This window comes from Corylus avellana, chromosome 7 (genome assembly GCF_965113065.1).
Source record: "Corylus avellana chromosome 7, dhCorAvel1.hap1.2, whole genome shotgun sequence".
NCBI lineage: Eukaryota > Viridiplantae > Streptophyta > Magnoliopsida > Fagales > Betulaceae > Corylus > Corylus avellana.
In genome coordinates, this window is record NC_142496.1 from 25,241,587 (window position 1) to 25,255,161 (window position 13,575).

At 37.8% G+C, this 13,575-nt stretch overlaps 2 protein-coding genes across 2 annotated transcripts; one reads left to right on the forward strand and one right to left on the reverse strand.

Moving 5' to 3' along the window:
* The first annotated feature begins 41 nt into the window (after positions 1-41).
* LOC132183659 (uncharacterized) lies at positions 42-6,209 on the forward strand. The gene is made up of 2 exons (XM_059597018.2): positions 42-2,213; positions 2,286-6,209. The coding sequence occupies exons 1-2, from the start codon at positions 2,066-2,068 to the stop codon at positions 3,839-3,841; spliced, it is 1,704 nt and encodes a 567-aa protein (XP_059453001.2). The 5' UTR covers positions 42-2,065; the 3' UTR covers positions 3,842-6,209.
* Positions 6,210-6,273: 64 nt separating this feature from the next.
* Positions 6,274-8,176, reverse strand: LOC132183660 (plant/protein (DUF793)). Its single transcript, XM_059597020.2, has one exon. The coding sequence runs from the start codon at positions 7,746-7,748 to the stop codon at positions 6,540-6,542; it is 1,209 nt and encodes a 402-aa protein (XP_059453003.1). The 5' UTR covers positions 7,749-8,176; the 3' UTR covers positions 6,274-6,539.
* Positions 8,177-13,575: the final 5,399 nt, after the last annotated feature.

Consider the following 13,575-nt stretch of genomic DNA (forward strand, 5'->3'; position numbering starts at 1 on the left):
TTGAACTCCCAAGAGAACCTTTTGGTTTGGTAAACCCTTGCATTTTGGTGGCATGGGAAGAGGTGAAATATACAGGCCCCTATGAAAATGAATAGTTTATGTTGATCCAATGGGGGGTCTTGATGAAAACTTTGATGTCTCATGAGTCATGACCTACAGCCTATTACCCACTATCTGTGTGTGCCCCATTGGTAGGTCAACACATGTGGTTGGATAAATTGCTAGGGTGTTTGCGATCAATGCCGTCAACAAAACACACAGCATATTGTCCCCATTCAACCACCCAATAGTTCAATAGAATGAATCATGAATGGTAGGTGGCATATATGCCTAGGGCCCAAGACGATTGAACAATTAGTTTGCTACTGCAATGAATCAATTGTGCAAAGATGAAGGGTCGGAATATATGACAAAGATTAAATTTTATTTTATTTTTTTATCGTAAATGCAATGGGGATTTATTTATTCTAAATGAAAGAGTTTGATTACACATTTGAAATTATTTATAAATAGAGCATTGTAATTAAACCAAATAATCAAGAAAAGATGTAACCTATAAATATAAGTCATAAGCCGAATTACGTAATTCATGTAACTTTCTTTCTTGTCTCCCGCCTCTTCTTCGACTCCTAAAACGACAAACCTCGTTCTTCCTTTTTCACCTGCTGCTTCTTTCAGAGTTTCTGCCGAACACCTTAGCTGTAATATTTAACCTCTCTTTTTCGTACGGTTGCAGCACAACCATTCCAACTCAATCACACCCACACCAGTTCAGAGGCAACATACCAATCAAGAACCCAAACTAGAATCAACCCAGATCAGAACTTCAAAAAGAAGAAGGGAGTGGTTGGTGGTGGAGGTCAGAACTTCGTGTTTTACAAGAGTAGAGCATCCACGTAAGGTGTTTACCCTGGAACTCATCGACTATTTGGCCTCCAATTGGGATACCCAAATCTGGTTGCTCACACTTCTCCTCAGAACCCACAAGGAGGGATGATGGGGTGGTGGGTTTGCTTCATTGCCACCCTGAACATTTCCCTAGTGGCTAGTACTCTTCTTTTACCTCCAAGTAGAACTTGGGAGTAGAAACAATATAGAGAAAGATAAAAGGAAAATAAATAACAAAATACATAAATAATATTTAAATGGTATAGAAAAAGATAAGTGATTCTCTTATTAAGACCTATTTAAATAGGTAAGCCAAAAATAACTTAGTTACTTAAATAATGGTATAGAAAAATATAAAAGATTCTCTTATTAAGGCCTATTTAAATAGGTAAGCCAAAAATAACTTAGTTCCCTAAATTTAAAAAAATCTTTCGAAAGTGAAATGCTTTATTCTTTTAAATAAGAGGCTTCAATAAGATTTGACATGTCACATGGGATCTGTTTGGCAACGGATGATTACCGTTTAGTAGACAAGAACTGTAGTAGAAATTGATTGATGTGAGAAAAAAAGTAAGAATGTTAAAAATTAAATGGATGAATAGTAAGAAGCTTTTGGCAAACGGTGCTATAGTTTTCTTATCATGGGCTTTGGGCCTCGTTTGGTAATAGCTAAAAACACACTTTTCTAAAAAAATATTAACAAACAGTTGAAAATACAAAACACTTTTCAAATGTGGACTTTATAAAAAACAATTTTCACCCTTATACCGCATCAAACCAAAACCAAAAAAATAAATTTCAAAACCGTTTTTTGATGACCCTTAGGCTTAAAAAAATAATGGCCTTTGTGCCCGGGTGACACATGTTTTGGTATCCAAGGAAGCCGTTAGCTTCCCGCCAAGGAAAAATATATGAAGACAAAGCAACCGACTTTCAACTGTTTTAACGACCTTCCAGCCGCGAGTACAACATTAAGAAGCAATGAATATGTGCTTTACTCAATTGCTCACACTTTACAACATTATTGTTTTTTCTCTATTAAAAAATCCCTCTCTCACCAGTAAACCATGTGCCTATCTATATATTATCCTATTTCTCATTTTATTAACCAAAAAATTAAATATCTTTCGTTCACCAAAAGAAAAGGAGAAAGGCAAATAGAAAGGGAAAATCATCCATGGAGATTGAATTGGGACTCAAGATCACCCAAACCAGAGATGATCTCGCTTCCACCGCTGATGTTAGGATTGCCAAAGACCGAGCGGGTCCTGTTTTCTTGTCTAAAGAACATGACAACATGTTCATCCTCACTGCCTATCTCAGAGGTAAAAAAATTTAATTGTTTTGTGTTCTTTTGGGTTTGAGATGTTACAATTATAATGTTTGTACAAATGCAGGTTTTAAGAGAGAGAACATTGAAATCAAGATCAATGAAGATGGGACGCGGATTATGGTTGGTGGGGAGAAGCCGGTGCAGGAGATGGTGATGATAGGTTGGATGGTATACAAGAAAAGAGTGGAGCTCAGGGGTTTTAGAAAGGTTTTCAAAATTCCTGATGGGGTGGTTTTGGATCGGATCAAAGCCAAGTTTGACGAAGAAGAAGCTATCTTGACAATTGTCATGCCTAAACGGGAGAAGGGAATTTCTGGGGTTGGGATTGAGGAAGTGAAGGAAGAGGAGGATGAGAGAGAGAGAGGAAAACCAGAAAGAGAGCAAGCTGTAGCTGATGCGGTTCTTGAAAGAGGCAATGTTGGAATGGAAGTTCAGGAAGAATCTGAGGAGCCCGAGGTTAAGAGAACGGAAGAAAGCGAACGGGTTGTGGAGAAGAAGACGGACAGAAAGGCATCAAAAAAGGTGACATTTGTAGAGGAGGTTCTCAAGAAAGAAAATATTAAGGAGAGAATTCAGGAGGAAAGTAAAGAGCCCGGTATTCAAAGTATGGTAGAACCTGACCAAATTGCAGAAGAGGAGGCTGATAAAGGGGGGCATGAAGAAACTAAAACAGTAGCTGAGGTCCCTAAGGAAGAGTACATTGGAGAAAAACTACCAGAGAAAACTGCAGAGCCAAAAATGGAAGGAACTAATGGGGTTGTGAAAGAAGAGGTTGGGAGAGGGAAACCAGAAGTAGTGCAAACTGCAGCTGATAAAGAGCCTGAAAGAGAGAGAGAAACCCTAGAGCCTGAGAGTAAAATTACAGAAGAAACTCAACAGGTGGCAGAGACACCGGAAGAAACAAAAAAGATTGAGCATCATAGAGAATTAGAAGGAGCCGTTAAACATCCAGGAGCGGCAACAATGAAACCTACGACTGAAGAAACTTGGAGCAAAGAGCTTCCAGAAATGTCCGAGCAGACCAAGAAACAGGACATTCCGAAGGAAGAAGTACAAGTACAAGAAAAAGGACTGGAGGAAGAGCACCTTCACGGCCCTGGGAGGGTTGAACCATCACATACTGTAGTGGATCAAGTGAGTCAACAACCAGAAATACCACATCAACCATCAAGTCACCAAACTGAAGTTGAAGAAAAAGGCACAAAGGGAGAATTTCGTCAAGCAGAACATGAAATGCCTCAAGAACCACAAAAGCAGGAGGCACATCTAGATGTTCGAGAGACAGAAAAATCTGATCAAGAACCCCAACAAGCAGAAACTCTTCAACCAGAGCGCCCTGTTGAGAAGCATGACAAAGAGGAAGTTATGGAACGAGAAGAAACTCATGGTGTAGAAAATGAAGTTCAAGAAGCAAGCAAAAGAAGTTCTCAAGAGAAAGAAGGTGAATCATCAGAAGCAGGGAAACAGAAAGATCCTGGTGAGCAAGACACTCAAGAGAATCAGCCTGCTTCAAAAAGGTGCAAGCTAGGTGTTCCCTGTGTTGTTGCGGGATCGGCCTTTTTCGTCTCTCTCATGGTTTTTGCCATCCACATGATTAGAGATAAAAGAAAAGATACGTAATTTGTGCATAAGCTGCTTTATTTCTTTGTTTTTACGTATAAATTAACAATTGTATTAAAGTTCATGTGCCATTAACGAGAATTTCATGGTGTGATAGAGAGAGAATGAATAACCTTAAAAGAACATAAGGTAAGATGAAATGAATGTTCAAATGCTACAATATACTTGTGAACAAACTTCTGATATACTCCTGCTTAGAAAATAGACATGTCACACTGATAGGTTTAGATTGCCCCCAACTTTTCTTTTATACATTTACTCATTTAGGTTTGCTTAAAAGAGATAAAGACAGAAAATCATTCTGGCTTTTTTGAATGTCACATTATGCAAGTCATTTTCACAAAGCCTAGCTTGTGGCTATTCTAACATACCTTCCATAAAACAAATACTCTTCACACATTGAGAGAATTTAACTCCATCAAACAAATGACAGAGAGGGCTGATCAGGATGGTGCAACTACTTCGCCAATTTCTTTGTTCTCATGCAAAAAGGCTAATCAGCAACAGGAACAAAAGGTGCCCTGCAACTAAGATTCATAATAATAAGTAGCTATGTTAAAAGGATATGAGAAATTGCAGCGAAGACTTAGATACATCAGCTGATCAGCTTAGTGTTGCCTATCCTCTAAGCAAAAAAGAAAAGGAAGTAGCATAGTTAGCTCTTCACAATTTCCAGTTACTATCTTCCTCTTACCTTTTTTCCTTTTTCATAATTTTCTTTTTGATTTTTTTTTTTTTTTTTTTTTCATCCTCAACTTCAGTTCCCTGCATAGAGAATGAGAAAGAAGTCAAGGGGAAAGGGGAAACGAAGGGAGGTATAAGTGAATCATTCTTTTTTTCTTCTACATGGGTATATGAAATGGATAAACCTTGTTTTACAGATCAAGTTAAATAGCAAATAAAATTCAGAACCTCATGGAACCAAGTTGTCCTTTACCTCTGCATTAAACTCACATCCCATAAAACTCATAGGACATGTTCAGAGTCCATGCTGTAAGTCAACAGTACCAGCATTACCACAGAGAATGTAGTAGATGCGCAGGAGTTGGATTTGAAATCTAGCTACTGCTCAGAAACCCATTGAGTAGGTTTCAATTTCAGCTAAGAGTAATGGGCATAGAGCCTGTTCATATACTCTACTCCTGCTAATGATACACATGTCAAATTGTTTCCAAGTTTAGATCCGGCCATTTTCTTTTTTCTTTTTCCTTCTTTCAATTTTTTTCCGGGTGGACAGGAAAGATTGTACACAGAGAACATCAATTTGACTTTTTCAAATGCCAGATTGCCAGTGTAATCTCATAAGAGTAGAACCTAGTTAGTTACCTTCCAGAAAAAACACATCTTCTTCGCATGTTCACACTGCACATGCCGAATTTAATTAACTCCAACCAGCAAGAGACAAAAGAAGCTTTTGGCATTTAAAGCTTTAAATGCTATGAGGAAGGCGACTTCCTTGGCAGCCCTCTTCAATTTCTTGTACCATGTAACTACCAGTCCTAACGACAGTAGACATGGGAGAGAGAAGTAAGAAGTACAAATATGGAGCCATGAAATTGGAAATCTATCAAGGACAAAGGAGATATATGTAGTTCAGTCAAAGACCAAGCAAGCAGCAATGCATCAAAGAAAAGAGGGGAGCTTCAAAAAGCAGGACTTTTTCAAACAAACATGAGGAATCCAAAGCAGTCAAAATGTAACCGATCAAAACAAAAAATGTTGCCCATCGACAGTAATGGCATTAAATCCTTGAAACCAATCAAGTCAAGCCTAATGGAAATCGAACACCTTTAACTTTTGTCTCCCACTAAAAATCCCTTCTGAATCGGTCAAAGCAAGCAAGGTTGGAGGCAGGAAAAGCCCAAAAACTGAGAAGTCAAAATAGGCAAAGCATCGTTGGAAGACTTGTGATGTAATTGTTGCATCAAATAGAACAACAAATAAAAAAGTCAAGGTTATCACTTATCACGAACATTCATTGAGTCATGGTCAAGGAAGAAGACGCTAATCCCACCTCCATGCTGCCAACATATTCTATTCTTGTTGCAAGAATTTCCAAGGGTCGAAAATACATCAACTTGTAACGCTTCACGTAGACCAAGTCACGGTCAAACCTCCATTATCAACAGCTGGAGCTTGAACGAAAAAAACATTATCAAAAAAGCTGCAACGCAAATCTCCTTTCTTTTTTCAGAATGTTCCAAATAGAAATTTTCCAGACTCGAGGGGGCAAACTTGCAGCTGGACCATGGAATTAAAACTAGCGAGCTTGAATCGTGATGTTGATGAATTCTTCTTCTTCTTTTCATTTGCTTTATAAAAGTGTCTGAAATTATATACAAGAATGAGCAAAACAAGACGAGCAACATTGAATTGGAAGGAGAATAAGGGGAGGGCCAAAAGAGAAACATATATATAACACAAAAATCAGCTACAACATGAACTTTCTCAGCAATTTGATTATACAATGTAGCAACAACAAAAGCCAAAGAGACGACCGCGGAGGTCTATTTCCATTCCATACCCTAAATTTTTCTCTCTCTCTCTTTACACAAAATATATGGTGATAAATACATAGAACCCCCAATTTATTCTTTGGCACAGCACTCACCTCAATTACACATTCTTCTCAATCGAATCATGGCCGTCTTCTTGTTCCTCATAATCAGATTCTCCAATACATTTGGAATCACTACCACTACTCAGGATTGTTGTACCTACCGCCCAAAGAATCGAGCCCCTCCGTTCGGCTCCGCACGATCCTATGGAATACATCTCTCACTTGCCGCTCCAGCGGGTCCAGTCCCTCCTTCAGAGCCTGGCAGACCCCCGAGAGCTCCTCCACTCTCTGCCTCACCTCCCCTTCCTTTTCCTCCGCCAACGGGAACTGCACCGAATCGGCCAATTCGTTCAGCACCCTCGAGCATCGATCCATGAGATGGATCTCCCTCAGCAGCCCGCACGCGTTCCTCCGGTCCCGCCTCTTCGACTCCTCGAGAATCCTCTCGTGCAGCGAAAGCACCGGCCCCGCCCACCCCAATTGCCTCGGCACGCTGAAGTGGACCTGCAAGCCACGGTCTTGACAAGGAAGCGCCGCCACCAGAGCCCACATTACGAACAACAGAACAGAGTTCATCGTGAAGACCGCCGCAGCGAGGCCGTTGGTGGCGATGAGCTCGTTCGCTTTCGGCGCCGTCAGGTTATTCGCAATCGCCTGGAGCTGGCGCGCCGCCGACCACGACCGCGACACGCTCCACGAGAGAGAGCGGAAGTGCCCCAGCGAACGCTGCTGGTGGTGGTGCTGGTGATCTCTCGACGTGGAAGAGCCGTTGTTGTTGCTTCGTCCGAACGAGCGGTTCCGGTTGGCGATCGCGGCGGCGCTGGAGTCCTTCTCATCGAGCATGGCGATGGCCAGGTCGATGAGCGCCTTCTTGGCGCGCCGGAACTGACCCTCTCCGAGGGTTTTGTGTCCGTCCAGAGCACAGAGGACGATCTCCATCAGTTTCTGCCATTGCCGGATCTGCTCGATCCCGTCGCGCACAGCGTTGCACACGTCGAGCGCCTTCACGCTCCGCTCCAAGTACTCCGACACCAACCGATCCGTCGGCGGCCGTAGCACCAGAGCCCTGTGATTGAACAGAATAACCCTAAATTCCTCCTGCAAACAGAGAAACGCGTCTAGAAGCTTCCGCACCCAGCCTAGGGAGAGCAAGTCCTCGGCACCCACCGACGACAAACCGGCGAAGCGGTCCGTGACCTGCCTCTGGAATCCCTCGAGCTCCATCTCCAAGCTCGTGGCCTCGTGCGTGGCCTCCATCGATTGCACCACCTGATCGCGTCGGAGGCTCATGATCGAACGCCCAATACTGAATGCGGCTGAAGAACCTTGATAGTCCGTAGCTGGCATTCTCACATGGACCTATTACAAAGCTCAACCAAAAACCCTAATCCCCCTCGAATCCTCCACAAAAATCCAATTAAAGACTTATGAATCAAACTATTATAACCTGAGAGCTGCTTTCGAGAGAGCGAGAGCGAGAGACGGAGAGAGAGAGAGAGAGAGAGGGAGAGAGATTGGCGAGGAGGATGCGGAGGTCCTAAAGGGCAGGGGAGGATTTTATTGGGGGAATTTTTGGACCGCGTTTTATGGTAGGTTGGAAAAGGAAGAGTCTAAAGGGAGTGAAATTAATTTTACCATTATTAGTAAACTAAATAACTTCTTTCCACTAATCGGTTAACTCTTTTGGTGTTTTCTCTCTCTCTTTTACACGCACCAGACAGCAGACACGTCCTGGACACGCCTCCTTCCCTCCCTCTGTATGAAAACAGCGCTCACTCTTCGGAATCATCCGTCCCAATTCCATCCACGCCGTTGGATTCAATCTACGGTTATAGCAGGCGGTGCGTTCTGTGAGGAGGCCCACACGTGGAGGCCATAACTGGGTCTTCGTTGGCGCGTAAACTGGAGAGAGGGACTTGGTCTGGTTCTTCTTCTAGAACCAGATCCTTAAGCTCGCTGCAATGACCACATTGCCCCCTACAGAGGGGAAAGAATGTGTCAATCCGGGGGGTGCACAATGGGCTTTTCAGTGGTAGGTGGAAATGGGAACCCCTTGACCTTGAAACAGACTAAAGACCGGGTTTTGGTAAAAAAATTGTTTCTTTTCTCAAAATTAAAATCACATTCAAATATTTTTTAAATCATTAACAAACAATTAACTGATTATATATTCTCAAAAAACCCTTATTTCAAATTTTAAAAAAAAAATCCTCAAAATACATTACAATTTACAAGCGTAATGTAGACCCCACTGATTAGAAAAAAAATTGCAAGGAAACAAAACGCAGGTGTGAAAGCAAAATAAAAAAAACATAAATATTATACGAAAGCTTTATTAAATTATTATAGTACTTCCGCGAGCGTAAAACAAGACCTTTTCTTTTCGAGAGGCTAGTGTTAGGTGAGAAGCTTTAGGCTTTTTGCATGTGATAATAATTGTCTATGGATTGTAATTTTTGGTTCACTCTGCCAATTAATTTTTTTTTAAAAAAAAATGCACCCTCATGTCTATTTAGTCTTTATCAGAAAGATTGATATGACAGGAGCTTTTTCTTTTTTTCTTCTTTTTTTCTTTCTCTCTTCAAAGCGGAAAAAATATTATAAAAGATAATTTTACTCTTAATACGTGGGAGTAAAGAATTGTAGAGCGGGTCAGAATGCTTCTAAATACTTGGTTTAAAGTAGCTTATTTTGTAATATGGTGGTGAAAATGAGATCAAACCTTTTTTTTTAAGATGATGTGATAAGTTTTGAACAATTTATTTTAAATGAGTGGCTTAGATTAAACTTATTTCATCTCGTGAAATATCTTAAGTATTGTAGGAAAATGTCACTTGGTTGAATTTTGAAGTTAATGACTTTGTTTGCTAATGTGTTTAAGACGGTGTTTTTCTATTTCCAGTTTGAAAAGGTATTCTCACGTCACATAAAATGAAGACTATTTTCAATGTTTGAATATTTATTATACATCATAATTGTATGGTCATGGTTTCTTAACACATCCAAATGTGAACCCAAATGAAATGTCACATTCAAATCACCAAGAGTAGAAATTTGTTTGATCAAACATTAGGGTATGGATCCACAATTAAGAGATATCAATAGGAGCCAAGCAAATAAATCTAAAAAATTCAGACAAATAAAATAGATAAAATTTTAAAAATAATAATAATAATTTAATATTGGGTGATATTATTAAGATCATGAACCTAGCCATACTTTTCCTCCCTTTCTAATAGAATAATGAATATTTGAGATTCAAATTAAATGGGTATAACTTTTGTGGGGTTAGGAGTCCTTTAATTTCCTAAAAAGAAAAAAGAAAAAAGAAAATTGCGTGGCCAACTATTTTATATATATAGAGAGAGAGTAGGATATTATCTTATTTAGATCATGACGTGTCAAGATTATAATTGGAGATGATTGGACAGATCGTGGGACTGATCGTAGGTCGTCCACTCGTCCGTGACAATAGTACAATAGTATATGTGAAATAAATTGATGACGTTTTCCTACATGACATGAAGGGGGAAGGAATCTCCTAGTGTCACGCTCTTGAATCACAATTATCGTCTAATCTTTTTTTATTTTTTATTAAGAGGTTACAATTAACGAGTCACACAATCATATATATATATATATATATATATATATATATATATGGAGAGTAATACTATTCACTAAATTGTCATATGACTGCCAAATAATTTGTTGACGTGATAATAAAATTAGCTATTACATTACTACTTGTAAGCAAAAAATTAGTGAGTGATTATCATTGCCACGTCATCTCAATTAAATGACGGTTGTTTAATGGTGTAGTAGACAACATACTTTGTCCTCAAAATTGAAAACTTTCTTGATTCTTCAACGTCTATGTCAAAAATCAATTTCCTAAACCTCTCTTTATTCCTAAATAAAAGATATATGATTTGGTTTTTTTTTTTTAAGGGTGAATTTAATCATTTGAGTAATTTTATAAAAAGTTTGTTCACTTAGGGCCTGTTTGGTTTGCAGAATAGACCCCTGAAATGAAATGACTATTCTTATACACATAAGAATAGCTATTTCTCTAAAAAAATGAGAGGAATAGCTATTCTTTATGGAATGTAATAAATTTTTCACAAACAACCATATTATTATTATTATTTTTTTTTTTAAAAAAAAAAAAACTAAAAATAAATAAATAAATAAAGTGGGTGGCCGACCACCCATTGTTGTGGTCGGCCACCCATAGAAGAGGCCAACGATAGTCGCACCACCCCCAAACGCCTCGGGGGTGGTCTCCGAGGCGTACGAGGGTGGTGCAGCCACCCTTGAGGGCGTTTTGGGTTGGCTGTAGCCACCCTCGTTGCTTATCAAGGGTGGCTTGGCCACCCCGGAGCTTATATGGGGTAACTGCAGCCACCCTAGCCCTTTTTGGGTTGAAAAAAAAAAAAGGCATGGGCTTTTTAGTAACTTTGATTAAATTTCAATTAAAGCATGTATGTTGTTGCCAAACTAAGGAATATAAATAGTTATTTTATTCTATTCTTTTTTATTCCCATAAATAATAATTATTTTTCCTAATGGAATACGCATTCTGTGAACCAAACTAGCCCTTGAAGTCAAATAGGCACAAAATTCAATTAAAATATGAGGTAAATTATGGAGGCAAATTTCAAATTCATGACTTTTAGTCTAATAACATATTAGGTTATTAAAAACAAACTTGACATCAAATTCATGCATTGAATTATTGCATACTTACAGCGAAAGCAACTAATCAGCTTTGGAAAAACAAATCTCAAAATAATAAAAGGAAAAAATAGCCGCTTAAGATCTAATCTTTACATTTATTAAAAGAAAAAGATGGGGATGGAGACAAGTATAGGGCCCTTTTTGATTAAGAAACAAACTCACACGTGTGGCTTGCTACTCCCTAGGGGCTTGGAGCTGATAAATATGACTCAATCTTTTTTGAACCTGATGCACTATTAGAAGAATATGATTTTCCAAAAATAAAAAATGATAGGGACACAATATATATATATATATATATATATATATATTGTAACAAACACAAAAGAAAAACATTAAAACACTAAAAAACATAAAAAAAAAAAAAAAATTTAAATTATTTTTACCTTATGGGTAAAGTCCATTTAACCCCCTCAAATTACTACCCCAATGACAATCTACCCCCCAAACTATCAATTGCGACAATTTACCCCCCAAACTACCAAAACAATGACAATGTACCTCCACTTTAACAAAATGACGAAATTACCCTTACTAAAATAAAAACAAAAATACTAATTTTTTTTCTTTCAAAATTTTAACGGTATTTTTGTCTTATTGAAAATTATATAAGGGTAATTTCGTTACTTTGCTAGCTTGGGGGATACATTATCATTATTTTGATAGTTTGTGAGGTAAATTGTTGCAATTGATAGTTTGGGGGGTAGATCGTCATTGGGGTTGTAGTTTGAGGGGGTTAAGTGAATTTTACCCTACTTTTTTAAATAAAAAAATAAAAAATAAAAATCCCAAAACACATTAACAAATAGACTTGATAGAACTTTACTCATTTTTATCTACTAGTTGGGAGGGCACGGGCAATACATTGCATATGCTTAATTCCCTGTATTATGTATCCTTGTGTTACTTAGCATTAAAAATTAAATATCATATATATATATATATATATATATATATATATATATATATATAAATAAAGTACTTGTAACAGTTAATATTTAAATTCTTGCACAAGCACATATATAATTATTTTCAAAGTGAATTGATTACATAGCATTGCAAGAGTGAGTAGATATAACATAAAAGAAAAGAAAAGAAAAAAAAAAAAAAACTTTAAGTAAAAGTTAATCTAAATGGCACACACATATTATAACAACAAAAGATAGCATATATTTTTGTTTTTAATCTACTAATATAGAAAGACAAATTAATACACTCAAAACTAAAAATGTATTTGTTTGTCCTCCTTTTGTACCATTGGTTGATACTAATAAAAAAAAATAAATTAACATGGATATGATGTGGGTACATTTAAACTTATATAATTGAATAATGTTGTACTCGAGCAATTGAGTATCCACAATTATTTGAGCTAGATATGCAAAATTATTTATTGCGTAATATGATATTACCCCACTCGATTTAAAAATGCACGAGAAAATTACAGGCATTAAAGATATATGTCAATTTAACACACTAGGTTATAGTAATTTCCTTTAACCCTTTTTTTCACACCCCATAGAAAACAAAAAATTGTACCATATAGAAAAAGCCATGGACCATCAAAGGAAGATCAATTTTGTTGTCCAAGAGACTCCAATCTACTAGTTTCCAAGTTTCAAGATGACTTCACAGTGTTGATAGTACCAAAAGAATGGCAGCCAGATGACATGTTGTATATTTAGTAAAAATAATGAAGAAACTATCAACATCACCCAACTTTCTTTTTTCTTTTCTTTTTTGGGGTCTTGGCTCAATGTATGTGGACCTAAATTATAAGGCAACCTCATGTTATATAGTCCAGTTGTTGAATGCTAGGCCTCAAGCCTCAAGTGGTGGTCATGATATTAAATGTATCATGACCCACAACGTGGGGTCCCACTAATACGAGTCATGAGATGTGCATATATAATATATTTGCATTGACATAGGGGAATTGTCATTGGCCCCATAAAGCAATAAACCTCCTTTACCCAATTAAAATATTTAAGGAAAAAAAAAACCCCATTTTTCTATTCCCCATGTTGACCAAAAATTGTTCAAAGGCACAATAGTAGTATGCGTGTAGTTACCCGTCGGGATTTACAGCAATTCGAATAGATAATATGAAATCTTTCAGTCTAAATAAATTTTAGATCATTCAACTACCCATTGTGAGTCTTATATAATTGAAGTAAATTCTTATGATGTCGGACTTGGGAGTCCTATTTACCTCTCCTTCAAGTTGTTATTGGTTAGGTGCTTGTTGGTGAGGCTTGGGACGTGTCTTCCTCAATCAGAGTCAAGATTACTGGATCAATGCTGTAGGCAACCCCATAGTGCCAATAATTTATAATAATATGACAAATTCATAATAAATACTATATATGTAGAGGAGTGGGGTAAGTAAATGATTCTATTTATAGGTTTTATTTGACCTCTCAGAAATTAATAA